Source organism: Telopea speciosissima, chromosome 1 (genome assembly GCF_018873765.1).
Source record: "Telopea speciosissima isolate NSW1024214 ecotype Mountain lineage chromosome 1, Tspe_v1, whole genome shotgun sequence".
Taxonomy (NCBI): domain Eukaryota; kingdom Viridiplantae; phylum Streptophyta; class Magnoliopsida; order Proteales; family Proteaceae; genus Telopea; species Telopea speciosissima.
Window position 1 is genome coordinate 819,280 of NC_057916.1, and position 27,779 is coordinate 847,058.

Consider the following 27,779-nt stretch of genomic DNA (forward strand, 5'->3'; position numbering starts at 1 on the left):
GAATAGAGTTTAACTCTATCTGGGACTCGAACCGAATAAAACTCTACTTCTAACTCTACGTAGGACTCTATCAAGAATAAAATAAAAAAAAGGAAATTACAATTTTTTAACTCAAATAAATCCTAATTCCTACGCATAACTGCATCAATTTGTTTTCTTGTTCAGTTACACCTGAGGACAGGGGAACTCAGAAAAAAAGAAATGCTGTAAGAGTTGTTACTTTTGTGAAGGTTTATTGGTAACGTTAGATTGTGGGGTCCATAGTTTTGGACATGGCCAAATAAAAAGTACCGCAACCTTTGTCGTATGGGATGCGGGCTTTAGAGGATCTGGAACCCCGATTGAAAAACACACTCTTCTTTCCATTCTCTCTCCATCTTCATCTTTGTCTTTTCTGAAGCGGTATCAAGTGGACTTTAATTAGGGTTCTCTCTGTTTTGATTCTGCAACTGCTTTTTTTTTTTCAGGTGAATTAAGATTCGAATCTTAGATCGAGCCCAGATAATAGAAGAACACCGAGTAAAAGTACTTCAACCATGCCTCGTAGGAGAGTCGACGATGACCTTGACCCTGAGGAAGAGGAGGAAGACGAAGAAGACGAATATGATGGTGATCATGGCAAGAAGCGTCGAAGATCTGATTTTATTGATGATGCAGCTATTGAGGACGAGGAGGAGGAAGAAGAGGATGAAGAGGACGAGTACGATGATCATCGTGGTGGCCGTAAGCATAGGAAAGCTGGGTCAGAGTTCTTGGATCTTGAAGCTGCTGTTGATAGTGATGATGAAGAGGAGGAGGAAGCTGAGGATGATGGTATGTTCTTTGTGTTTTTTATCTTTATGTGCTATGGGTTACTTGTTTTTTTTGGTTTCCCATTTCCTTTCTTCCCCCTCAAAAGGGTTTCCTGAATTTATAGAACTGGCTATTTAGTTTGTTAAAGCATGCATTCAGTAACTTAAAGGTAAATTTAGGAGAGTGATTAGTTCATTCATGATTGTGGTTGCATTTTGAGGCGTAGAAGTTTGAAACTCGTCTAATGGCCAATGCTTAGTGTCTCTTTGGTTAGATTTCTATTTCAATTTCAGATTGATTTCTTTAAATATGTCAACAAATAGTTTTTGGTCAAGAAATTGAAATTGTTTGGTTGCATCTATTGAAAATATTTCAAGAATAAGAAATCCATTTGGTAGTTTAATTTTAAGAATAGATTCTCTCTATTTATAGTAATGATAATAATGATAATGCTGATGATGATAATAACAATAATAAAAATAATAAGAATGATGATAATAATAAAAATAAAACTAAAAAATAATAATTAAAAAAATAAAATATTAATGAGCATAATATTAAATAAAATATGAATAATCATAGGGTGGACACTTTCATGCCTAAAAAGAGGGATTTTAGAATGATATTCAAGGGTTCGAGTTGCCCTAGGGTGGACACTTTCACACCTAAAATCTTAGGCTGAAAGAACCATTATCCAGGGAGTTCGTAGGTGATGTGATGTAGATCGGCTGTCTAAAACCAGCCACAGTTGTAGTGATTCTTTTCTTCACAGGCAGTAGTGTAGGTGTAGGGATTTCCCCTACACCAGCACTAAATCGTGGGATTAGGTTTAGAATTTATTTAATTTTACTTAAATCTTTTATTTGAGTTCTATTTAGAGTTGTAATCCTAATTGGGTTTTAGCTTTGAATCCTAGTTGGGAATCCTAGTTTGAGTTTGATTTTAATTTCTATGTCCAGTCATTGTGGCTATAAATATAGTGTAATTTCGCAGTTGAGCCCATGATTGAATAGATACAAAGTTTTTTTTTTTTTTGAGTATTGCTGAATCTGGAGATGACTACTTAATTTCCATCCCCTTCTGCCGAATTCTTCAACAACCCCCAACTCTGCCCTACTCGATCTCTTGAAGCCACTTTCTAGTTGCTGGATATTCTCTCCAACAGCTCCAGGTCATCTTCCACTATTCAGCTGCTGTTCAAGGAGTTCTTCAACAACAGCAACTTGAATCATTCCCAACCCCACTCTTCTTCTAAACCAACAATCCACCAAATCCTAGCCGTTCCCCCATCTCTGGACATCATCCACAAACCCTAGAACCTCGACAGGCCAAACCAGCCATCAAAATCCACCCAAACTTGGACCAAATCTCCCTCACACCTAGTGGAAAACTCGATCTTGGTTATAGCCCCAACAGACAACCCTAAACCCTAGATTCCATCATTATTCTCTTTCCAGAATCCCAGAAACCTAACCCTAAATTGCTGCAATTCAATTCCAGCATGCTTTCCCCCATTAAAACTTAACGTAACCTTCATTGTTAGATTCCCCTACATAAACTTAGCCTAATTTGACCAAAAACCCTAATTTTGACCTAACAGATTTACCAATGCATTGCAGATCCTGGTTATTGGCTCCTAGTTGGATTATATACCAATCTAGGACTACATTATGATGAATAGGGCTGCAAGTGTCGCCCATGGCAGGACCAAAGAGCAAAACAGAATAGGCAAAGGCACAAAAAAGGATAAAGAACAAGGAAAGAAGAAAATAACAGATTGACAAGGAGGGGAGAGAAATCGCACATAGAAGGGGTGGAGGTGGGGAAGAGATGGTCACACAACCATTGCTAGCTTCACCATACCGGTACCATAAACAATTCAATTAAATCAATTCATCAAATCTGCTTCAATTGTTGGTTACACATCTATTTATTGGACCCAAAATAATGACTCCTAATTAGTTCCTAAAACATAGACTAACTAAAATAGAAACTCAATAAAACTTAAATTGGAAATTTCCCTACATGTCTAATAGCTATCCAAAATAAAAGATTACATATATTTCCCAAATAAAATAAATCCTAAATATCCTACTGAACCTAAAAACCACTTGGACCCGGTTCGTCTTCATATGGGTCCCTCAACGGGTTTAGCCCGCTCAAAGAAATTGTTCCTGCATCTGTTAGAGGTACACAAATTGGTCCTCATCTGGAATTTGGACTGACTGGCTGCTTCAACCCCCTCTCCCCCCCCCCCAAAAAAAAAGAAAAAAAGAAAAGGGGGGGGGGGTTGTAAATTGTGAAATAGTCAATTAGTCCCCCAACTGTTTCAAGATTTTTATTCAACATGATTTCAATTTTTTTGAAATTGGGTGCGGATCATATCGAACAGCCTGGGAAATTGAAGTAGCTCCATGAAATTGAAATCCAGCCAAAGAGAGCCTTAGTTGAGTCTCTTCCAACTTCAATTTCTATCTAGTTCTCAAGCCTTTTCAAATGTTTGGAATTTGGACTGACTGGCTGCATCACCCACCCTCCCCCCCCCCCCCCAAAAAAAAAATAAAAATAAAAAAAATCAATGGGGTTGGGGAGGGAGAAAAAAGGAGTTGTCTATTTCTCATTTTCTATTTCCTCTGACTCTTCCCCACCGTATTGAGCGTGGCTGCTGTAGAATGGATAGGTTTGAATAGCAATAGAGACTAAGAAAAATTTGTTAGGTTCTCCTTGAGTTTCTGATGTCAATGAATACTAGTATTTACAGTTTCATAAGAAGGCTTTCAAATTTGAAGTTAGATTCAGTTCAACTGGCTGAAGATGCCCTCTAGTCGTTCTGAAGTAGTTCTTGGCATCTTGTTAAGTGATGTAGTCCTAGATAGGTAGGAGACCTACTAGGAGCCAGACAACAGGATCAATCGCAAAAGGGGTTGCTGGTTCGAATGGACAGGAGTAGGATTTAGGTTAATTCTAGGGTTTAGGATGGGAATTTGGGAATAGGTCTTATATGGTTTTAATATGCAGGTCTAGGGGGGGTTACTATGGGATAAAAATAATTAGATTTGGGAAGGTTATAAAATTCTGCAATTCTGGACAGAATTGTGTTGCAGGTTTTGGGCTTTAATGGAGTGAAGGAATGGAGGGGTTGGAGTGGAGACTAAGGGCTTGGTTTAAGGTCGAGTGTAGGGAGAGGTGTGGGGGATATAGGCTGGAAGTAGGGTTCAAAATTGATGGCTAAATCTGGAGTTATGAGGGAGTCCTAGTTGAGATAGGAGTTGCAGGTTTAATGGAGGCTAGGGTTTGATGGATGGAGGGGTGTGTGGATTAGGTTAGAGGATGAAGAAGGGAAGGATATATGCAGGAAATTAAAATTACTTACTGGTTTGATCTCCTTCAAAGGCAGCAGCAGCAGCAGCTTGAAGAAGTTCGATTGAATAAGAAGAAGGACCTCCCGATCTACAAGATGCAAGGAGTCAATCGGAGTCCACTAATCCCTTCACCTTGATATTACACACAAGGCAACCTTGATATTACTCACAAGGCACACTTATGATGGAGCAAAGGCAGCAACAAAGGCAGCAAACATAAAACTGAGTTTTTATTAATCAAAATTCGTGTTCAATACTTGGCCCCCTTAGAACCTTATATAAAAGACTCAAAATTAGACTTAGACACTAAAAAAGAATGGCCTAACCCAATCCTTAACCTATTAGCTAACTTAAACTGACTAGGAAACTGAAATAGACTCAAAATAGAGTCCTAATGACTTAAAAACAACTTAAACTACTTAAAATAAAAGAAGATTCCCTACTAGCCAATAGGATATAAGAACCCCTTAGCCAATAGGATCACTTCACTTAAATTAGACCAATTGAACCAATTGGATGCAACCAATTTAAACCGGTTCAATTAAAAACACAAAATAAAAACTAAGTATAGAATTAAAATAAACTAAACTAAGGCTCCTACTAAAACCCTAGGCTTAGGGTGGCTTCTTCAATTCGAGGAGGCTAGGATCTGCATCATTAAGTCTTGAGCTCAAGAGGTACATAATCTGATTTTTTGAGTTTATGGTTTCATTAGTGGGGTTTTGAAGTTCTGAGCAGGTATTTTCAAGCTCTCATTTGTTTCATTTGTGTTTGTCTAGTATCCTTTTGAACATTTCTATATTTCACTTGTCTAGTAATGACCGGTACATGATGTTTAATTTGGAATGGTAAAGGAGGCTTGAGATAATTGCCGAGGGTCCTACTTGAGCTTCTGATGTCAAGAAATCCGAGATTAGAGTTTCACTGGAGGGCCTTTATGTTCTAAAGTGATTAAAGTGATATTCAGTCTCAGTTGCAAAGGAAATACTGCGCATGTCCCTCTAACCATACTCTAGAGGGATGGTATATGGTGGTTGGCTGGGAATTTGTACTTCTCAGTTTGTTTTGTAGCCTCTTTTTTGGAAGCTAAAGTACTTTTCAATGTTTTGTAGTTTAAGGTATATTGATGCTCTTTCTTCAGAGGGCGGGCCTTGGTGCAACGGTGTGGTTTCTCCATTGTGGCCAAGTGGTCACCATAGTTGTCATGGCGTCATATCACTGGAGTTGGGTACATATCGTTGGTTGATATGGGTTATGTAAGATTATTGACCGATATGGCCTCCATGGCGCCGACATGGACACCATACCACGATATATGGCCATATCGGCCAATATTTTTGATTGTGTATAAAACTAAAGTTTTTAATAATTAATTTTTTTTAACCATTTAAAAGATAATGCCTTTTCCTTAATGTGTATTGCAGGTGCAACTTTTCAAGTTACACCTGCAATACACATTAACATAAAAAAATTAAAAAACTTTAAACAATACACTATTGAGTAGTATTGACTATACCCTAACTCTCTTGGAAGAAATAGAAATCGAAAAAGAGAGACAGAGGAGAGATTCGTGAGATAGAGAGACGCAGTTCTTCTTCACTTCTTCGAACGGCTGTCGGCCTCTTTCCTCGGCTCCGTCGAGTGCTCCCAGCTCCGCCAACCTCTTCAAGCAGTTAAGTAGTTGTTTATTTTTTTTTATTTGGTGGTTCTTCTTCTGCTTCTCCTCCCAGTCCTCGGGCAACTCTCTCTTTCAGTTCTTCTTCTCACTCACTGACGCACACACACACTCAGCGACTCCAGCGAGAGACAGAGAGGGGGTTTCTCACTCCTTCAGTTCTTCTTCTTCTTCAGTTCCTCTTCTCCTCTCATTGCTTTTTCAGTTCTTCTTCTCACTACTCCTTCACTTCCGGCGATTCCTCTTCTCCTTTTTTTTTTTTATAGTTAATATTCATTTATTCACAGGCCTTGCTGGCTTGCACACAGTCACAGAGGGGTTTTTTTTATTTTTTATTTTTTTATTTTTTTATTTTTTATCTTTCTTTCTTTCTTCTTCCCTTGCACACAGCCACACACACACACACACAGAGACAGAGAGGGAGGGTATTGGTAATTTTTTCATGTGACACAGCCAAATACACATGGCTGTTGTATTTTATTTGTTTGGTAAAGCAACACCCAACAGCAGTTTTTTTTGCTTTCTTTCTTCTTCCCTTGCACACAGCCATACACAGTCAAAGTATTTTATATTTGATAGGCTAATCCATGATTTCATAATTCATATACACTAATGGATATTACACTTTCATGAATTATACCATAGTAGATTAGTAGTACACTTTCATGTTGATTTTTGCTGTTATAGGGTATATATTATAGCATACTAAATGACATTCAAAATAGGGAAAATAAAATATAAAACATGGTCGCCGTTGCCATGGCGGGCGACATGTCGATATATTGATTAGACACCCCTCCACCGACTTGGATCGCCATGAAGACGTGACAACTATGGTGGTCACAGGTTCAAGTCTGGAAACAGCCTCTCTGCGAAATTAGGGTAAGGCTGCGTACATTATGACCCTCCCCAGACCCTGCAGTGGTAGGAGCCTCGTGCACTGGGTACGCCTTTTTTTTTTTGATGCTCTTTCTTGATTTATTGGTGGGAATGGTGCTACATTGTAAAGCTTTCTTCTAACTTTCAGGGGCAAAGTGATCCAGAACAGCCTGTCCTGATAAGTTCTCATGGCAGCTCTTTCATTTGATGGCAAAGAGTTACACATGGTTCTTTTTCAATAATTTCTCTTTTTTTACCTTTATTCCCCCTATTGTATCATAATTTTCACGGCGTCTAGGCGACCCAAGGCAGTGGAGAGGGTCCAAAATCAAGGGGTGTCAACAAGGCTACCAAGGCACCTGGACGCCTAGGCGACGCCTTGACAACTATAATGCATACTGCATGCATCATTGCTATTTCATATTTGGCTTGTGCTTCCTGCAATCCTTGGGTGCATGGCAATTTGTTCAATTCATGCATGCTGTTTGTTTACTGCTTTTACTCCAAAGAACTTTTGATTCAGTACCCCACTCATGGGTGGACCAGCTTGACTCAGTCTGGAAGCCCGACCAAGGTGTACCAGGTCAAAACATGGGTTTTGTACCAAAAGGGATATTTAGCCAAATTTCCCTTTTTTAGGGGTTGTTTTGTCATTTGATATTTATTTATTAGGGAAAATTTCACGGACACCCTTGCATTTTGGCCTAATGACGCAGACACCCCATATGCTCTCTCATGGCCATGTTTTGGTTGTTAATCCCGTGTGGGACCCTAAGACCTAACCTTCCTCAGAGGCTCAGACAATCCTCTCTCTCTCTCTCTCTCTCTCTCTCATACACACACACACACTGTGTCTCTGTAGAGTAATGTTCTCTATTAAAGCTCACCCTCGCTGCTTCCATCTTTGTTCTTACTTTGATTCTTTCTCTGTAATCTCTTCCATTTGCTCCGTTGCCTCTTTCTGGCCAGAGATCACATCTTTGGATAAAGAAAGAGCAGGGTCTGTGCTCTGATCTTCATCTGCATTGCCGTGGTCGGTGTCGGCGATCAAGCCACGGCGGCGGTGCCAACTACCACACTGGCACCACCAACTACTCCGGTCGCACCAGTTTCATCACCACCCGCTGCTGCAACTGCGCCGACCACATCCAAAACCCCAGCCCCAATAGCAACACCAACAGCAGCACCACTGATGGTGGTTTCAGCTCTGCCAGTGCAAGCTCCCAAGGCTGCTCCACCAACATCGACTGTTCCAGCTCCAGTTGCCACTCCCGCTTTGCCACCACCAGTGGTGACCCCACCTCCAACCCCAGTTCCGGTGGCATCTCTCCGATCTTTCTACACTCGTAAGTGACCTGATCGACTTCCCAGAGCACTATGCCCTGCAGGTCCTCTGGTTTGGCCTACACTTATTCATTGAAGGCAAGTGAGTGCTGTCTTCTTCTCTTCCTAGGGTTTTCTTGGAGAAGATGATCCCGTTTGATAATCCTTCCACGCTGCTACAACCCAGCCTTTCCCTACTCCCTCCCTCCCTCCCTGCAATCCCTTTGTGAAAAACGAAGAAGAAATGTTAAAGATTTGAGTTGCAGGGAAGGGTGAATAAAAAAATAAAAGGTTGAGTAAAGGATCATAAAGATTGAAAATTGGAGGGATTCATTGTTGAATAAAAAAAAGTGAAAGACAGAATTTAAAAAAGAGATATAGACAGAGGAATGAGGGAAAGTGAAGAAGGTTGGCTCCTGGCAGTCGAGCTGAACTCGTGATTGAAGGGGGTGGATTTCTTCTGAATTGCCAAGCGTTTCTCTATGACGGTGGGTTTTACGCTGATAGCTGAAATTTTCTCATGGTTAATTGAGTGGATTTTGTGGGATGTTATTGGTTTAAGGTTGAAATACATGGTTCGGGAAGAGGGGTTCTGTGGTCAAGTTTTTGAATCTGCAGATTACTTTTAAGACACAGGTGTGTTGGTGCTCAAGATCAGATTGAAAGTGGGTCCCTAGGTCTTAGTCTCAGCATCGAAGGAGCAGATCACATGGGAGCGCTTCTCCAGTTGGGAGAGCCAAGTGCTGGTGGCAGAAAGCTTGTAGACTAGGTGTTGGGAGTGGGAGGACATGGGGCTCCCTTTATTGGAGGTTGCATCAAGTTGTGCAGCGGTGGTGGGGCAGTGGGGTGCACAGTGAAGGGTGTGATGGGGTACAACGGTGCTTGAAGAGAACACCCAGAGGGGGTATGGGTGTAATAATAAAAAATAGAGGGGAGAACTTCATAATTGGGGCAAAGTACAGGGGATGGGGATGAATTTTTCCAAGAGGGGGTATGGGTGTAATAGTTGAAAATAGAGAGGAGGACTTTATAATTGGGGCAAAGTACAGGGGGGGGATGAAATTTTCCCTTATTACCTTTGTGTCCCTGGCTCTTTTCTTGCCCAAAGAGGTCCCTACACTTCGCACCAATAAAAAAAGAGGTCCCAAACTGCTCTAAATATTTACGGAACTGCCACTACTTGTTCAACTTGAGTTATTTCTCAATTTTGTGCCCATAGTGATCCAAATTTAAGGGTTTTGGAACCCAGGATTGCATTAACTTTCTCTAGCTCTTAATGGTGCCACATACTGTTGGTTTCAATACCTCACATTACTACTTAAAAGTTTGCCCTTAGCCTGCACTTTTTATGGGTTGCTGATGGATTCAAGAACTTGAATGCAGACTTCATAGTAGATGGTGGGGCTGACTTACCTGAAGAAGAAGATGCGAGGAGGATACATCGTCGTCCTTTGCCTGCCGAGGATGAACAAGAAGATTTTGAAGCTCTTGAGAGAAGAATTCAGGCAAGATATGCCAGATCAAGTCACACTGACTATGATGAGGAGGCCACGGACGTTGAGCAGCAGGCTCTCCTGCCATCCATCAAGGATTCTAAATTATGGATGATTAAGTGTTTGGTATGATGGTTTTCCATCATCTGTGCATTTTATTTATGTTTTCGTGGTGGATTCTTCTTTTAACAATTTGTCTGCATGTTTCAGATTGGTCATGAGCGAGAGGCAGCTGTCTGCCTAATGCAGAAGTACATTGATAAAGGATCTGAATTGCAGATTAGGTCCGCAATTGCCCTTGATCATCTTAAGAACTATATATATGTGGAAGCGGACAAAGAAAGCCATGTTAGGGAGGTATGAATAACTGATTCATGTTTATTATGTACTCTTAAGAAAAATCTGGTTTTGTACTTACTTACTCCTGCTTCAGGCTTGCAAGGGTCTGCGAAATATCTATTCACAAAAAGTGATGCTTGTTCCTATAAAAGAAATGACTGCTGTACTCTCAGTTGAAAGCAAATCTGTAGATCTTTCTAGAGATGCGTGGGTCCGAATGAAGATTGGAACGTATAAAGGAGACCTTGCAAAAGTATTGTCGTTCTTCATTTTCATTTCTATGATGTTGTTGCATATTTTATTTCGACTAATTTCTGCTAATTCCAAATTTTTATGTGCCAAGGTCGTGGATGTGGACAATGTGAGGCAGAGAGTAACAGTGAAACTAATTCCGAGGATTGATTTACAGGCTCTTGCTAATAAATTGGTATTTATTATTTTTTTCCCTTGTTAGTAATAATTATGTGCATTCCAAAAAATTATTTCCCCATTTTTGGGAAAATAGCTTGGCTTATTAGGTTTATGATTTCAGTTTTATGTTATCTACCTCTGCGTATGACTTCATGCTTAGAAAAAATATTAAAAAAGAAGACACATTTTAGGCAAAAGAGGGCTTTCTGTTATCTCTCTCTTTCATTGTAATGATTTTTGTTTACTTTCATTTAATAAAAACTAAATTTATTTGATTTTATTATATCTTCAATAAAGATGATGATTCATTTTTTTTGGCTGATGTCTCAATTCTTGAGTAACCATAATCCCATTTTCATGTTCTTTCAGGAAGGTAGGGAAGTTGTGAAGAAGAAGGCATTTGTGCCTCCTCCACGTTTTATGAATATAGAGGAGGCAAGGTAGTATTGCTTCTTGTTCTTATATCAGTGCAGCTTTATCACTTTTTTTTTTTTCCAGAACTTCTATTTCTTGCTAACCCTGGTTACTTTTTGTGCTTGATGTATTCAGAGAGATGCATATCCGTGTTGAGCGTAGGAGAGATGCAGCCACTGGTGCTTACTTTGAGAATATTGATGGCATGATGTTTAAGGATGGTTTCCTATATAAAACAGTATCGATGAAATCAATTAGCTCTCAGAACATCCACCCAACTTTTGATGAACTTGAGAAATTTCGGAAGCCAGGGGAAGATGGAGATGGCGATACGAGTGGTTTGTCTACTTTATTCGCAAACAGAAAGAAAGGCCATTTCATGAAGGGGGATGCAGTCATTGTGGTGAAGGGAGATCTGAAGAATCTGATGGGATGGGTGGAGAAAGTAGATGAAGAAAATGTCCATATTAGACCAAAAATGAAGGGCTTGCCGGTAACTAGAATATATTTATTCTTGCTTGAAGTCCATGTGCTAGGCCCATATATCTGCATATAAAGAACATCTATCGTGAAAATATATGACCCCTGTAATATTTGGATTCTGCAGAAAACTCTTGCTGTTAATGAGAAAGAACTTTGCAAGTATTTCGAACCAGGGGATCATGTGAAAGTTATTTCTGGTGCTCATGAAGGTGCAACTGGTATGGTTGTTAAGGTTGAAGGCCATGTCCTTTACATTGTTTCAGATACAACCAAGGAAGATGTAAGTGCTGCTCTGTAGCTTCGAAAAAGAAATGCTGAAATTGGAGGGTAGTTTCTTATTGTGGCAACTTTCTGTCTCTTGTGATCAGATCCGTGTATTTGCAGACAATGTTGTAGAAAGTTCTGAAGTATCTGCTGGTGTTACGAAAATTGGGGACTATGAGTTACATGATCTTGTGCTGCTTGAGTAAGTGCAAATTTTTCATCAGATTTCTTTTATAGATATCTTATGTATATGCTATTTGGTTGCTTATTTTATTTTTTATCAAATTTGGTGCAGTAATATGAGCTTCGGTGTAATTATACGTGTAGAAAGTGAAGCTTTCCAGGTAAAAAACACATTATTTTATAGTGAGTAGTTTGACTTTCGTCTACCCAATTACCTTGCAGGGGAAAAAAGGGTGGGAATTAGCTCAGGTGTACTGTTTCTTTTTCAGGTGCTTAAGGGAGTGCCAGAGAGACCTGAGGTTGTTCTTGTTAAGTTAAGAGAGATCAAAAGCAAAATTGAGAGGAAATTTAATGCTCAAGATCACTCTAAGAATACTATGTCTGTGAAAGATGTTGTAAAGATTGTGGAGGGTCCTTGCAAAGTGAGTTTCTCTCCTGTCTTTCGTCATCTTTTTTACTTGTTACCTTGTTTGGAACTAATTTTTTTTTCTTTTTCATATCATCATTCTTAGGGAAAGCAAGGTCCTGTGGAACACATATATAGAGGAATTTTGTTCATTTATGATCGCCATCACCTTGAACATGCTGGTTATATCTGTGCTAAGTCTCAGTCTTGTGTAGTTGTTGGTGGATCTCGTGGCAACAGCAACAGAAATGTAGGTTATTTCAGCTTTGCCAGTTCCAGTTCTTCAGCCAGTGGGTAACTGGGTATTCTTCTTTTGTCATCTTGTCTCTGAGAATAGTAGGTTTCTTGCAGCTAATTCCTAGATGATTGCTTTTGCAGAATGATTCCCTGTCAAGATTTGCGGGTCTCAGAGCTTCACCTCATGTCACCCAGTCCCCTAGAAGACCACCGAGAGGATCTCCATTAGACTGTATGTTTTCTAATATATATATATCGATCTTTTCTAGGATTCCTTATCATGCTATGTATGTATGTCTGTCTGTCTTCAGGTCCATCTATCTATATTTTAGAGATGGATGGACCACCTATGTTACTGCTTTGTTGATCTGTGTGTAAGTTGTTCATACTCTGCACTTAAATATGATAGTCTCCTCCAATTGGCATTCTTAGATATGGTTCATTTACAGAAGAGTTATATATATATTTATTTAATTATTTTTTGTTCTAACTTCTATAAACTGTGGTGCAGCTGGAGGAAGACACAGAGGTGGTAGAGGACATGATTCTCTGGTGGGTAGTACTATTAAAATTCGGTTAGGACCCTTTAAGGGGTACCGTGGGCGTGTGGTAGATGTCAAGGGTCAATCAGTCCGGATTGAATTGGAATCACAAATGAAAGTTGTTACAGGCAAGTTTCATTTGGTTAATGGAGTGCTGCTTGTATATTGTTGTATATTTGGTCTTGGTTGCTCAATTGTCTGGCAAATAATTGTTTTTGTTGTTTGTGCAGTTAACCGTGATCAGATTTCTGATACTGCCACTGTTTCAACTCCCTTCCGGTAAATGATCTATTCTCACCCTTGTTTGTTGTGCTTTGGATTGGAAGCTAAGCTTTTCTAACTGTTTCCTGTTTTGCTAGTGAAACATCTCGGTATGGTCTGGGAAGTGAGACGCCCATGCATCCATCACGTACTCCACTACATCCATATATGACTCCTATGAGAGATCCAGGGGGTATGTTACTTTTAGAATATAATGCTCTCTCCCCCTTTAGTCTTTTGTGAACGTTCAATCTAATGGTAATGTTGGCTAGGATTTAACTATATCGTTGTAACATTTTTGTTCAGCTACACCGATACATGATGGCATGAGAACGCCTATGAGGGATCGAGCTTGGAATCCTTATGCGCCAATGAGTCCAGCAAGGTTTATCTATGAACCATTTCTGGGTTTAAGAATTTTTCTGTTATTGACAAACAGTTTCAGTATATGTGGATTGGATATTTGGATACCCTCTTCTAGTTTGGAATAATTTTGGATGCTGCTCCTCCCCCCTCCCCCCCTCTTTGAATAAGTACTTGGGAGTTTATATATCAAAATTTCAAGTTTTCCAACTCAACATGCATTTTTTTTAGGGAAAATTTCATGGACACCCCCTAAAAGTATCCAATATCTCAGAAACTTACCATACTTGGTCAAAATGTCAGACACCCCCTATTTTTATGAATTTATTTCAATTTAGTCCACTCCGTTAGTCTCTGCAGTTAAGTATCTGTTAACTCTTTTTAAATGGCGAAATTACCCTTACCACAGTGAAATCCCTATAATACCCTTAATGATGAATTAATGATGTTAGAAGTTAGTTTTTAGAAAAAGACAATTTTGCCCTTGTTTTTATTCAATACTTTTTTTTTATTCCTTTTTTCTCCCCTTCTTCTTCTCCTTCTTCTCCTTCTGCTGTTTCTTCCGCTGCCGCCACCACCCCCTCCAGCCCTCCTTCTCTTGCTCCCCTGCAACCCCGCCACCACCTCATCCATTAGATGTCTGAAATTCATTCTAATAGCAGAAAGTTTGGTTCTTTGCCTTGTAAGAATGGCAGATAATTGCAGTCGGAAGCTCATTGTTGAGGTCTGCAACACGAGAAATCTAATGCCCAACTGAAACCCTTGCACTTCAATCTCCAATCACTCAAGCCTCTAATTCCACAAGCCGGTGAAGCCACACATTCTGAGCTCAAACCGGAGCTCCTAGGGTTTCCCCCACAACAAAACAAGCAGAACACACAAATCAAGCTGCAGAAAATGACGAAACCACTAGATCTCAGCCGCTTCAAGCAAGAAACTCCCTAAAAGTATCCAATATCTCAGAAACTTACCATACTTGGTCAAAATATCAGACACCCCCTATTTTTAGGAATTTATTTCAATTTAGTCCACTCCGTTAGTCTCTGCAGTTAAGTATCTGTCAACTCTTTTTAAATGGCGAAATTACCCTTACCACAGTGAAATCCCTATAATACCCTTAATGATGAATTAATGATGTTAGAAGTTAGTTTTTAGAAAAAGACAATTTTGCCCTTGTTTTTATTCAATACTTTTTTTTTATTCCTTTTTTTTCCCCTTCTTCTCCTTCTTCTCCTTCTGCTGTTTCTTCCGCTGCCGCCACCACCACCACCGCCACCCCGTCCAGCCCTCCTTCTCTTGCTCCCCTGCAACCCTGCCACCACCTCATCCATTAGATGTCTGAAATTCATTCTAATAGCGGAAAGTTTGGTTCTTTGCCTTGTAAGAATGGCAGATAATTGCAGTCGGAAGCTCATTGTTGAGGTCTGCAACACGAGAAATCTAATGCCCAACTGAAACCCTTGCACTTCAATCTCCAATCACTCAAACCTCTAATTCCACAAGCCGGTGAAGCCACACATTCTGAGCTCAAACCGGAGCTCCTAGGGTTTCCCCCACAACAAAACAAGCAGAACACACAAATCAAGCTGCAGAAAATGACAAAACCACTAGATCTCAGCCACTTCAAGCAAGAAACCCCCCACTTTTTCCAAAATAAAAACTAGCGTTTCAGATCCCAATTTCACAACACCACCACCGGAGTTCTTGACTTTACCGAGGAAATTACTTTGCCTCACTGTCTTCTTATCGTTGTAGATGTTAAGCTCAAGGATTTCAGAGGCCATGGTGTCCAGATCATTAACTAGAAACTCAAGCTTCTCGTCCCACTCCCAGCTCTCGACACTGCTGCACCACCGGAGCAGAAATCGGAAGCTCCAGCGGAAGCTGAAGCCGCACCACCGGTAGAGAAAGAAGAGGAAACGAAGGAGGAGAAGAAAGACGAAGAGAAAAAGGAGGAAAAACCAGCATTTGATTTCTTTTTTCTCTCTGATCTGTAACTCTGTATGATGAAATCTGAAACTGCAAGCACAATCTTCAGGAATGTTTAATGTCTGACTTCAAGAACTTGTAATCTTCATAAGAAACAGTAGTATAGCAATAAGGGGATCCTAGTTCATTTTCGTAGTATCAATAACTAGGACCAATGTAGCAGATAGGCAGCATAAGGATTGCTGCAACCAGAATCGACTTAGGTTTTGAGATGACATCGGCCGGAGCAGGTGATGGTCGCCGGAGCCGCAGCCATAGAGGGAAGAAGATGAAATGACAGTTTTGTCCTTTTATTTAAATAACTAAGGGGTAAAATGGATATTTCACCTTTGGGTACTAACTGTGCTTAACGTTTGGGGTGTCTGTGACATTTTGACCAAGTATGGTAAGTTTCTGAGATATTGGATATTTTTAGGGGGTGTCAGTGAAATTTTCCCTTTTTTTTTATTAATGGGGGTTTATCCAATCTTTGAAAATACAAATCATGCCTGGACTTTATTACAAGAACTTTTTGTTGGAAGTATATACTTCTCTTACCCTATACTCCTATGTGCTGTTGCTTGTTTTCGTTCTTTGGTTTGAGCAGTGATTGACCCAGGTGATAGTAGGGCATTTATGTCAAAAAGCTATGCATATAATTTCATTTTTCCAAAGTTTGCCTTTTTCTTAGTTCTGTTTGTGAACTCTAGTGTTAGCTTTATCTTAATTTATGGTGATGCGTGCCCCCATTCTTTGGAAGAAATGTAAAAGGTTCCACTTATTTGTTTGGGTCTTCTTTTGCTTTCAGTTTTAGTTTTCACATGCCAGCAAATGTAGAATGCATCTTTGGTTATTGACTGGAGTTCATTAGCATGCCCCAATTGCTCGGAGTTGTATAAGGCACTTGGCGTCTGAATGAGATAATGAATCTGCAATAAATGTTCTGGTTGATATAAGGTAGATTAAGACCTTCTAATTGATGTATCAGAGAGCAAACTTCTCGATTCAACTTCAGGATTGAGAATAGTACTAATACAAAGATGAGATCAGAATTACTATTTGTCATTTTGTATCAAATGGTTACAGATGTTTACCATGATCTAGCTTTCCATAGACCTTATAGCTGCCGTACAGATGTCTGGTACTTTGGTTCTCCATTTTGAACTGAAAGTGATGTTTTGTTGGTAGATACTAATGTATGGTTTTTGCTATTCCTTCCGATTCTACTATTTTCCTTGTTTTTTTTTTAAATTTATTTATTTACCAAAAAAAAAATTTTCCTTGGGTTTTTTGTACATAGGTTGTTGAAATTTCATGTACGTTAGATTACCAGGAAAAAACTAGTATGCTGTAGCTTTCTTATAATCTGAATTCGATTTAAAAAGTGGATTATAATATGGCCCCTTGATTTTTTTTATGAAAACAAACCAGAGAAAGTTGGGAAGATGGAAATCCTGCTTCCTGGGGAACCAGTCCTCAGTATCAGGTCAGTATTGTTTCACACTTTGGCTTTAGATCATGATGTGATGAATGTAGCTTGATACTTGTTATTTTATTTTGAACATCTAATTTTAATTTAGAACTGGTTTTCTCAGCCAGGAAGTCCTCCTCGTCGGCCCTATGAAGCACCAACTCCTGGTTCAGGTTGGGCTAACACTCCTGGTGGTAATTTCAGTGAAGCAGGAACACCAAGGGAAAGCAGCCCAGCATATGGTAGTTAAATAAAAAATATTTCAGACTTGTCAATTCATTTTAACAAGTTCCACTTGCATGTAAGTTGTAACTTATGTTCCCTTTCTTTTTTCCTCTTTTTTTCCAGCAAGTGCTCCAAGCCCTTACTTGCCCTCAACTCCTGGTGGGCAGCCAATGACTCCAAGTTCTGCGTCATACCTACCTAGCACTCCGGGAGGGCAGCCAATGACTCCTGGAAGTGGTAGTCTGGATATTATGTCTCCAACAATAGGTGTTATTTCATTCCTTTCTCCTTTCATTTTCTTCACTTAAAAAATTGCACCGATGTTATGATTTCAATCCAATTAGTATTTTGTTGACCACTACCTTCCCACGCACAAAAAAAAAAGCTAGAAGGATCTTTTGTACTGATTAAAAGACAAAATGCAATGCTAAATATATATTTTTTTCATTGGTTGAGATTTGGTCAATTGAGGCCTGGTCAGGCTTTAGGTTGGCTCAACTCAAATGGAGGGTGCCTGCTAACATGCTGGAACACTCCTAGCATCCAGGACCTTTTCATTCTATTGCAGGGCTTAGATCTTTTGCTACACCCTATAGCCTATAAGCTTGCTAGAAGAGGATACTCTTAATATATATTTGAGTAGATTATATCCTGTCATGTCTTGTATATCTTTAGCTGCTTCTTCTATTTTGCTGTGCTCCAATTTGGGTTGTATATTTAATGCATAATCAGTCTCGTACTAGTAAAGACAACGAGAGATCAATTGCTATAGGATTGTAATATGAGACAAACATAAATTGGTTACAAAATTTTTTTTCAGCCTCTTTTTTATTTACTTTATTTTTTTACATATGAAGAAGAAACAAAAAAGGATATGACCTTGGATTTTCCACCGAAGGGCTGCGGGAATGGAAGCACCACCAAACCCAACCTACGGAATCACCACAGTAGTGTCTGATTGAAATCATCACCAATCAGGCTCTTGGAATCACCACCAAGAGGGCTGGAACAGCATTACCACAGTCCAAAAGGACAACATCACTACTGCACCAACGAGTGTGAAGCCAAAACTCATTTCATTCCATCGTGTCTGCGGGACTTACAGCCTTACATATATATAAACTCAATTACAACCATAAAAGAATGGAAACTGCAAATCCTAAATCTTCTTCCAATGGGCTCCAGCAGATATCACCTTCAAATAAATACAAATCTCCACAAGCTTGCTCTCATTGATGAAGATAAATTTCTAAAATCTTGCCTGTTGATAAGATTCCTGCAGCCATCAAATCTTTATTTAATTGCACCCCCCCCCCCCGCTCCCCCACACACACATGCTGGAAATTAGGAAATTTCAACTTCCCCATATGTGAACACTGAATTTGGGTAAAAAACTGGTTCAGTATTCAACCAGACCAGACACATAAAGCCTCCTCTTCTTCCCTAGGATCTGCATCAATATTTCTCTCTATTTTGATGAAATTGGTGTTTATTTGTCAAAAGGAGGGGGGGAGGGGAAGAAAAACAAAGACTGATGGATTAATCATTGATGTTAATTCATCACACCCAAAAAACAAAAAGATGGGTTAACACTCTTTGAGAAAATGATTTTTATTATGGTCTATCAGGTCTGGATTTTTATTCTTTTTGTTTTTTTTTTTGTTTTTCCTTTTTTTTTGGGGTAGGTAGATACCTGGGTTCTTCCTTGAATCCAAAAAATAACACAGTAAACAAATAAGGTGGAAATCTGGTTTCTTTACCTAGATTCAGTTGAGCGAATTGTTCAATGTTAAAACAGGTTTCATGATCTCCAAATCCATGAGTAAATGAAAATTTTTTCCTACCTTCTGTCGTGTTACAATGTTACTAACTGAGCTTTTGAGTGGTTTACGTTTTTTGGACAGTGGATGTATGTAAAATAGCTCCTTCAAGATGTGTTTTCCTCTTTCCATGGAGAATTTCAGGTCCTTACTGGATTTGTGTGGATTTCGATGCTAATGTGAAATATTTAGGAAGCACAGTGCCATTTCCCTCCATCAAGAAAGTAGCATGGGAATGGGCATATTAAAATGTCAAGTCGTAGTGAAGCAGAGAGAGTTTTGGGGTATACTGAGGATCATGTTTCCTATCAAAGACACAGATGTAAACCATATCTGCTTTTCCTTTGGTCCTTCACCCCCTTCCCATTCCCGGCATCTGCCCTGCTCTTTTGACCTTGGGTTTCCCTTTTTTTACTTTCAAAAATATTTACTTGAGGATGTATAATCTTGTATGTAAATGGTGATTGTTCCTGATAGAACATAGAGAGTGATACATGAAGAGTACAAAGCATGCAATACAAAATTGTCTAGATTTAGAAGTAAAAAACTTCAGAGAATCACATCCACAAGCCAATTTTAGGACTATTTTATCAACATTCAATTTAAATAATTTATGTTTGATCAGGAGTTATTATCTATGTACTGTTCTGTAATGTTTGATACGTGTGTGTGTGTGTGTGTGTGTGTGTGCGCTTGCCTTTTGTCAGATGTTAGAATCTTGCTGTAACATCACTTGATTTATCTTCTTTCAATACCCAGCTTAACAATTAGTTGAATTTCAGGTGGGGTGGGTGAAGGGCTGTGGTTGCTGCCTGATGTACTGGTCAATGTCAGAAAATCGGGAGAAAATACTGCCATTGGGATTGTACGCGAAGTGCTTCCGGTATGATCATGCGTTAATTTTACGTAGTACCTGTACCATTATCTTATGTGTAAAATTGTGAATGACATTCTTAGCAAATTGAATTACCATAAGTATTAGAGTATGTTGGGGTTGATTATAAAAGAATTAGTTTTCTACTAATACCATTTTGCGGTCCTGTCAGGATGGTTCTTGCAAGGTTGCTCTTGGATCGACTGGTAATGGAGAGATGGTCACTGCACTGCCAAATGAAATGGAGACGGTGGTGCCCAGGAAATCAGATAAAATAAAGATCATGAGTGGTACCCAACGTGGTGCTACTGGGAAGCTAATAGGTATTGATGGCACGGATGGGATTGTTAAAGTGGATGACACTTTGGATGTTAAGATTTTGGATATGATCATTTTGGCAAAGTTAGCATAACATTAATACTTTATAATTAATTGTTTATAAGGTGAAAAATAAAAAAAAATAAAAAAAAATAAAAAAAGAAATGATTATCAATGTATTATAGATCTTTTGGCCCCTGCATCTTTGCCATCATGTTTCTGTTTTGTTTTTTTACTAAGAAACTTTTGATCTGCATTATGGTGCCATTAACTTTTAGCATCTCAAATTGTGGCAAACACGAAAGTACTGTCCGATGTAGGATCAGATCGTCATGGTTTCTAAAAGATTCTAATTGGAAGGATACAATCAATTATCATGCTTCAACATTTTTAGAAGTTTGAGAAATCATGGTTGTGTAATTAACATATTGCGGTAAACATGACTTTTTAAAAGCATAAGCTTTTGATTCAAAAGGTTCAATTGGATGGCATAACGTTTTAGCATCTTTAGCATAGCAAACACATTGTAGTTTAATATATGATAAAATCTCAGAATTAGCCATATTAATTGCAAGATTAAATGCTTCTGATGATCTAGTTGTAGAATAGATGTTATCATTGTGTTTGTCATGATATAATATGTTCAAATATTATGATTGATTCTTAATTTTTAAGTTTTGTACAACGCCAGTTCCGAAATGAAGTTACACACCCACTCACATATCACTGTTCAAGTGGTGAGGTGATATGTCATAAATATCTGTCCCATTTTTGTCTGATTACAAAGGAAGTTTCCTCTTTCACCCCAAAGTAGACTCAGCAGTATAGGGAACCTTCTCCCCTTTTCAATTAAAAGCTTTTAGAAGTTTCTGATGTTTCAATCTTAGATCCTTTGTATCGGTGTGTTTATTGTGATCTATAATTTCAAGTAAATGACCATTGATTTAAATGAAAGCTTTTAAAATGCTAAAACATTATGATAGAATCATATTTTCCCTTAGGTTTGTTTAGCACGCCAGGGTGCCTAGCATGTGTCTTCTTTCCTTCCTCTTTGAAAAAGACTCTATTGCCCTCCTATGTCCAGCCTTGTGATTGGCGTATGTTGTTAGCTTATCCAAAGCTAGTGGCATGCCCAACCCTCCATTTCAAAAAATACAAAATGGGATCTTTAAGAAGGTTTTGATGGTCTTATTTTAGATCAATTGTGTCAATATGTTCCCATGATTTAAATTGTTAGATCAACACTGTACATGTATTGACTTATTCCTTTTAGGGAGAATGTTCTTTGAGCAAGCATGGTACACTACCCCCTCGCACATAATTTTTTTAATCATTATTTCTCTCCTAGAAACAAATTCATATAAGTTTCAAGGAGCCTCTTCCCTTCCTTTTTCTATAGGGGTTTGTGAACCTTAGGATGGGTTGGTGAACCTTCACCGTGTGCTGAAGGAAAATTTTCTCCAAAATTTTAAGCTAGCAAAAGCAGATGCCATGGTCATGTTCCATACATTTGAATGGCAACTAGAGTTATAACTTTAGAAGACTTGTAAGCAAGGATCTAGGTATTGATATCGTATCAGCCGTATCATTATTGAAATCAATCCGATACAGCCGGTCCATGTTGTTATCAATATTGATATCCATATGAGTGTTGACCGATATGGGCACCGATTCTGTGAACTAAAACCTTGTGTAGAAAGTAGATTTGTCCCTACCCTGCAAGGCTTAAAATTTTAAATCTTAACAGCAGGCTTGGAAGTAAGGATTAGAAATTAGAATTAGGCAACAAATATTAATGGGCTGGGCTTCTGTATAAGTATATACAATTGATGAGTTGGAACAATGATATATATATATATATACGTTGCTTTTGGGCTATTGAAAATGTTGTAGCCAATTAAATGGAGTAACTAGATTTACCTATATATATATAATTCCAGTGCCAGTGTGCATAATCATGTAGTGTGGAAGATCAGATAAGGACTTATTTATTTGATTCTTGGTCTTTCTTTAAACTGGCCATGCTCCATCACTCCATAGCCAGGGAATCCTAAACCAATCTAACATAATTGGTTGTTTTTATCGGTAGAGTTTACCTCTCGCCTTCTCATTGCAAAGCAAGTTTAGCTAGTTAAAATTACTCCCCCCCCCCCCCCCCATCCTCTTCGCAAAAAAAGAAAAAAGAAAAAAGAAAAAGATATAACTAGTTAATTTTAAAGGGATTTTCTTATGGATCGAGTTTCCCTCCACTCATAGAGGATGAGAATCTATATATTCACTGTAGGAGTGGGATAGGTAGGAGAAGGCATTGGGAGGGTATTTTGGAAAATACTAAAACCCTATAAGGATTTGTGAACCCTAAGATGACGGATGAGTTGTTCTCAACGGGTGGAGGAAAACTTTCTCCGTTTCTTATTGACACTCCAAAGTATCGAATAATTTGTAAACTTACTTTTTTTTTTTTTTTTTTTTGACATTTTAGTAATAACATATATTTTTCAATTAGGGTAAATTCTATAATTTCACCGTATTCAAAAGATGTGCAAGACAATGACACAATGATAAGTCACTTCCAATTATTTATTTATTTTTTAAAATTTTTTAACATAAAAAACTTTTAGAAATAAGACAGTGTGCAAGATTACAAATTCTAAATATATCTATAGACAGTCCTAATTTTCAAATATCTAAAATTTTATTTTGATAAATAAGATACATCTCTATAGTATAAATTTATTTTTACCACATGACATGCCAATTGGGCATATTCCAACCATTGAATGGGAAGTAGACATTCATGTAGTATTCATCATATGCAAAATTTGGATCCTTATGATAATTGTATGGTCCATATTGTAGTGTTTTTTTTTTTGTTCAGAATTTTTCCGAATCTTCTTTCCACAAATTTTCTATACATCCTTTATGGGGAGAGGTTTCTCACGATGTCTGAAGGAAAACCACAACAATGATCGAGAGGACGAGTGACAGATTTGTTCAATAAGAATTCGAATTGTCTAAAGAGAGAGAGACTATTATTATGAACCCCACGTACGGCTTCTTACATTGTAAGAAGCCGTGCCGTGGGAAAAACAAATCCCCACTCCAGCATCATAATGTCGACCCTTATTTTGTAAGAGTTGGAAATTTGAACGGGCACTAACTTAACAACAGACAAGTACAAAAGGTTGGGGTGTCGTACGTGGCATGACTTGCTATGTACGTGGTAGAAGTTTACCAACCCTACTTAATTGCTTAATTAGCATTAGGGTTCCAAATTTTGGGATCCAGCCCCTCTACGGCATATTGTTTGTAGTGGTCTGAACGGTGTAGACTGAGTCCCGTGTATAAAGATCATTTTTCCCCTGTCCAAATATCTTGTTCAAGAGGGATAAGACGATCATTATGCACACAGCCCAGTCTGCATCGCACAGGCCGCTACAGGCAGCTGTGCCGTAGACGAACTAAGTTGTAAATTTTGACACCTAAACTGTACATGGTGTCTTCTTCCACTCAGCGGTTGCGATTTGTCAAAATATGTGATGTCTTCGTCCTCTTTCTATTATCTCACCTTTTTCTTCTCCCCTGTTTCATATCCCAAGAAAAGAAAAGAAAGTATACTTTTTTTTTTTTTTTTTGACAAGAAAATATAAATAGGTCGGTGTGTGTCCAGTACGACAGCCTTGGCAGCCTGAGATAGGAGCGGGGCGAGACGGGGCGGGAACTTTTAATTGTTGTCAGCTTCTCATGCATTTAGTCATCCTTTTGCCTGTGCCTGCCCCTGGCGTTACTAGTCACTCACCCCTCGCAGCGTCAGCATCAGCGTCGTCCAATCTCAAGTACCCCCGGCCAGCCGCTACCTCTCTAGAGACTACTACACCGCTACAGCAACAGTGGGACCAAAGTCCAGGGCAGGAGCTGAGGCCTGAGGCTCATGACGCATGAGGGGCCAAATCCAAGAAATAGAGAGAGGGCACTCAGGGCAGGCATGCGTGGTCGTCACGTAAGGAGTCAGTGAGGACTGAGGAAACTCCTCCACCCAAGTTGGGGTGGTGGGACTATGAATGAATGAAAGTGGACCCCTCAGCCTCAGCGTGACACACTTGACCCATCGCTCTCGATGAAAACCGACAACAAATGTTGGAAATATACCGGCACAATTGCTGCTGTTTGCCCTTCTTTGGTCTCCGTCCCCCCCCCCCCCCCCCAACAACCCCTCAAACCTCATTATCTCAGTTTTAGAAATTTTCACAAATAATTTATTTGTAAAATTGAAAATCAAAGATATGTTGTACATTTCATTAGGAGGGTATAAAGGGAAAAAAAAAAGATCTCCCCACCCCTCTGTTCTGTCTTTATTTCTCGAGATTCCCTCATGCAACCTTTTCTGTTACTGCTCACATTAGCTCATTGACCCTGAAACACTTGACAGACGATTTTGATTAAAGTTAGTTAATTTTTCTGCCATTGAAAACGAATCATCTTTTTTATTTTTTTATTTTTTTTTTCTGACCTCATCTGACTTTTTCTTTCTCTTTTAATTTTATTTTTGAAATGTGTAATTGGAAGAGTAGAAAAAAGAACAGGGGTGAAAAAAGGAATTAATTTGCACCCTAAGACTTGGCCACAACAATCCAAGGTCCTTGACCATGGACAACCAACATCTTCAAATAAATTTAGCATCTGAGTTTCTCTCCACCCACGGTGAATGGTTCACCATAGGGTGGGAGAGGATGGGAAAATGTATCGAGAGAGTTAATTTTTTTGGATGAATGGGAAGAGTATTTTGGAACATACTAAAACCCTAGGAAGGATTTGTGTATCCTAGGATAAGGGGAAACGTCCTCTATGGTGGAGGGAAACTTAGTCCTTTTTATACTAAGAAATACTTGACATTAGATTATTATAAAATACTGACATCATAATCTAATCACATATCTTTTTTTTTTTTTGTTTAAAAATAGATTATGCATTAAGACCAATTGCCACGATATATAGTTCAAGTACATTCCGCATTATGATGGATTTAAGGCTTCTTTCTTCACGCTTTGAGTCTATGTCTTTCTCTTTTGTAGGTAGAGATGACAATGTTTGTGTCCACAATATCTCTAAATGGACGTTGTGCTATCTTTATTTGGGTTTGTAGAAATCTTCATTTCTAGAGGATCTCCTCAATATTGTATCTTCCCTTTTGCCCTCCAGGCCCTAATATATCGTCCCACTTGTGGGGTTTTTCGTGTCAAAAGAAAAAAAAAAAAAGAAGTACATTCCACAGAAATTGTGAAGGAAAATATCTTCTAATATAAGAAAGTATCTTCTGTCCCCTAATTTATATAAAAGTCTTTAATGTCCAAGATCTCACATGACGCCCTTAGATCAAGGTTATAGGTATCGGGCATCGGTATCTGTATCTTAAACTATGATTCAGATATAGAACTATTTTTTTTTTTTGGTAAGAGATAGAACTATGAACAACCCTGATATAATTTTTGTACATTAATTAGCAAAGCCATTTAATTTCTTTCATTAAAGGCTTTCAAAGCCAAAGACGCGAAAATCCACTTTATTACCTGACCCCACTCAACTTACCAGTAAAATTTGGTCAAATTTTCAACCAATCGATTTAGTGGGGATGGAACCAAGTTGAGTTGAGTTGAGTTGAGTTGAGAATAGAGCAATTTAGGTAAAAGGTCAATGGTCTTGGCAACATATTCCATTTTGGATTGCTTTGTTGGGCAATCAAATAATATAAGACTGGGAGGTCTGTGGTTCATATATATCCTAGTAAGTTCTGGGTTGACTTCATCTGTTGACTACATGACAAGGTGGAGATACATTTAAGTGATTATAAGGTTGGCGGCAAACAAGTGTTAACTCGGTTAGTTAGAGGCATTGTCAATTTCTAGGCTGGACCGATGAGCAAACGCACTAATGAGAAGTGATTGAACAGTTTTGTACACAGGAGGTCAGCAAGGTCAGCAAGGTCATTTCATGCGAGGAGAGAGAGATTCAGTACATAAGAAATCAGCAAGGTTATTTCAAGAGAGAGAGAGAGAGAGAGAGAGAGAGAGAGAGAGAGTGTGTGTGTGTGTAATGAAACTAATAAAAATCTGAATAGTAGAGAGGGCTTTGGTTTTCTACTTTTATTGTTCTATTGTTCTACGTCGCCACTTTACACGGGCTTGGCCTTTTTCACCTTATATGAAGTTGGTATATGGGCTTTAACTTTTTTTTTTTTTTGGAGTGAATAAGGGTTGATCAGTAACTTTACAAGACTTGAACATTATTGTTCTACATCGCCATTTCAGTCTAATTAGTTTATCTGTTCGGCTTTTGTCCTGGCTAGGTTTAGAGTTATCGGTAATGCTGATACATCCGTATCAGTTTTGTATTCAGCCAAATAGATCCAGTATCGTACAAAATATCAAAAAACCCACTTTTCTGTAAATAAGATACCGATACTTCAATCCATGGGTGTCCTGGCTCGATTGTATTGTACATTTGTACTGAGTAGGACCAGATCGAAATTGCCAGAAGACACTTGACATCCTTATATGCCAAACTCTACTAGCGAGAAGGGAATCTCCCTCCACAATTAAGGACATCTAACCGTTTGGATTAGAATAGGGAAGGGTATCTTCAACCATGTATCATAATGGGTGGGAGTTTGATGATGACACGAGATCAATCACATGGTAACCATTAGGAAACTCCAAGTCGATCTAAAGGGAAACTTAGTCCTTATAATTTTCTCTTTTTTGGTGTTAAGAGTTAAGACATGCATATAAAATAAGGGAAAGGATTCCAGACAATGCAGGGTGGCCGGGTGGGGAGGAAACTACACATTATACCAATAGCAGTGTAAGGAATTATATCATCCACATGGGATCTACATTTTCAAAACAGTAAAAAGAAAATAATAAAGAACCTCATGTGAGAGGGCAACAATACTATCGCATCACGATGCTTTTCCTATAAAATAATCCCCCAAGAAATCCACTATGACTATATTTGGCCACTCACTTCTCAACTACCTCTCCAAGATTAGGAAAATCTACTTGATTTCGCAAGATGACCTACCTCTTAGGCAAGCTCTATCCAATATATTTAAAAGAACTAAATCCGAAGTGATTTTAGATTTCAATTCAAAAGCTAAAACTGTTAGGTTAGACATGAGAAGACCAACATGCATATGAAAATACACCTAAAGTCTCACAAAATCAATGTTGGACTATAACTCTATAGCACTGCCAACATCCCCGCACGTGTTTGCGGAATAAGATGATACCCTACAGGTGAAAAGACACACAATCGAAAGATGATCGAGAATACATTGGTTCTGATAACATATTGGATTCCAATTAAAAAGCACAAACTATTTAGATGAAGGAATCAACAGGTATATGAATACACATCCAAGATCCTGGATAATCGATGTAAGATTATAACTCGACCTAAAATTCCCAACATGCCAATTTCTCGGACTCTTCAAATCCTTTGTAGAAACGAGAGCGGAAAAAAAGGAAACACTACTGAAGAAAGCATGGTAAAGCTCCTTACATTAGCAACAATAATTCTAATTAGGTATGGAGAATTGTTAAAACAGATATCAAACAAAACACAAACAAAAACGAAAACAAAGCAAGATCGCATGAAGATTTAATGTAGTTCATACACCA

General features: G+C 38.7%; 1 protein-coding gene across 4 annotated transcripts; it reads left to right on the forward strand.

Annotated features, from left to right (window-relative positions):
- The first annotated feature begins 310 nt into the window (after positions 1-310).
- LOC122665552 (putative transcription elongation factor SPT5 homolog 1) lies at positions 311-20,271 on the forward strand. Of its 4 annotated transcripts, none has more exons than XM_043861707.1 (22): positions 318-813; positions 9,415-9,650; positions 9,735-9,881; positions 9,958-10,116; positions 10,207-10,290; positions 10,644-10,714; positions 10,824-11,181; positions 11,296-11,451; positions 11,540-11,637; positions 11,731-11,779; positions 11,888-12,040; positions 12,131-12,274; positions 12,403-12,493; positions 12,773-12,931; positions 13,034-13,082; positions 13,163-13,257; positions 13,371-13,449; positions 16,827-16,881; positions 16,991-17,108; positions 17,215-17,358; positions 19,694-19,794; positions 19,958-20,271. In XM_043861707.1, the coding sequence occupies exons 1-22, from the start codon at positions 537-539 to the stop codon at positions 20,195-20,197; spliced, it is 3,063 nt and encodes a 1,020-aa protein (XP_043717642.1). In that variant the 5' UTR covers positions 318-536; the 3' UTR covers positions 20,198-20,271. The 4 variants fall into 4 exon arrangements, 3 of the variants coding, with proteins under 3 accessions (XP_043717650.1, XP_043717642.1, XP_043717655.1); XM_043861720.1 differs by having other exon boundaries at positions 678-813; positions 9,281-9,650; XR_006333485.1 differs by lacking the exon at positions 19,958-20,271 and having other exon boundaries at positions 311-813; positions 16,995-17,108.
- Positions 20,272-27,779: the final 7,508 nt, after the last annotated feature.

What these genes read in the sequence shown, in the direction of transcription:
- LOC122665552 (XM_043861707.1), top strand. Translation starts at nt 537, where the DNA reads ATGCCTCGTAGGAGAGTCGACGATGACCTTGACCCTGAGGAAGAGGAG. An exon ending in ACTGTTTCAACTCCCTTCCG is followed by an intron (nt 13,083 to 13,162) that starts GTAAATGATCTA and finishes CTGTTTTGCTAG; the next exon opens with TGAAACATCTCGGTATGGTC. An exon ending in TTGTACGCGAAGTGCTTCCG is followed by an intron (nt 19,795 to 19,957) that starts GTATGATCATGC and finishes CGGTCCTGTCAG; the next exon opens with GATGGTTCTTGCAAGGTTGC.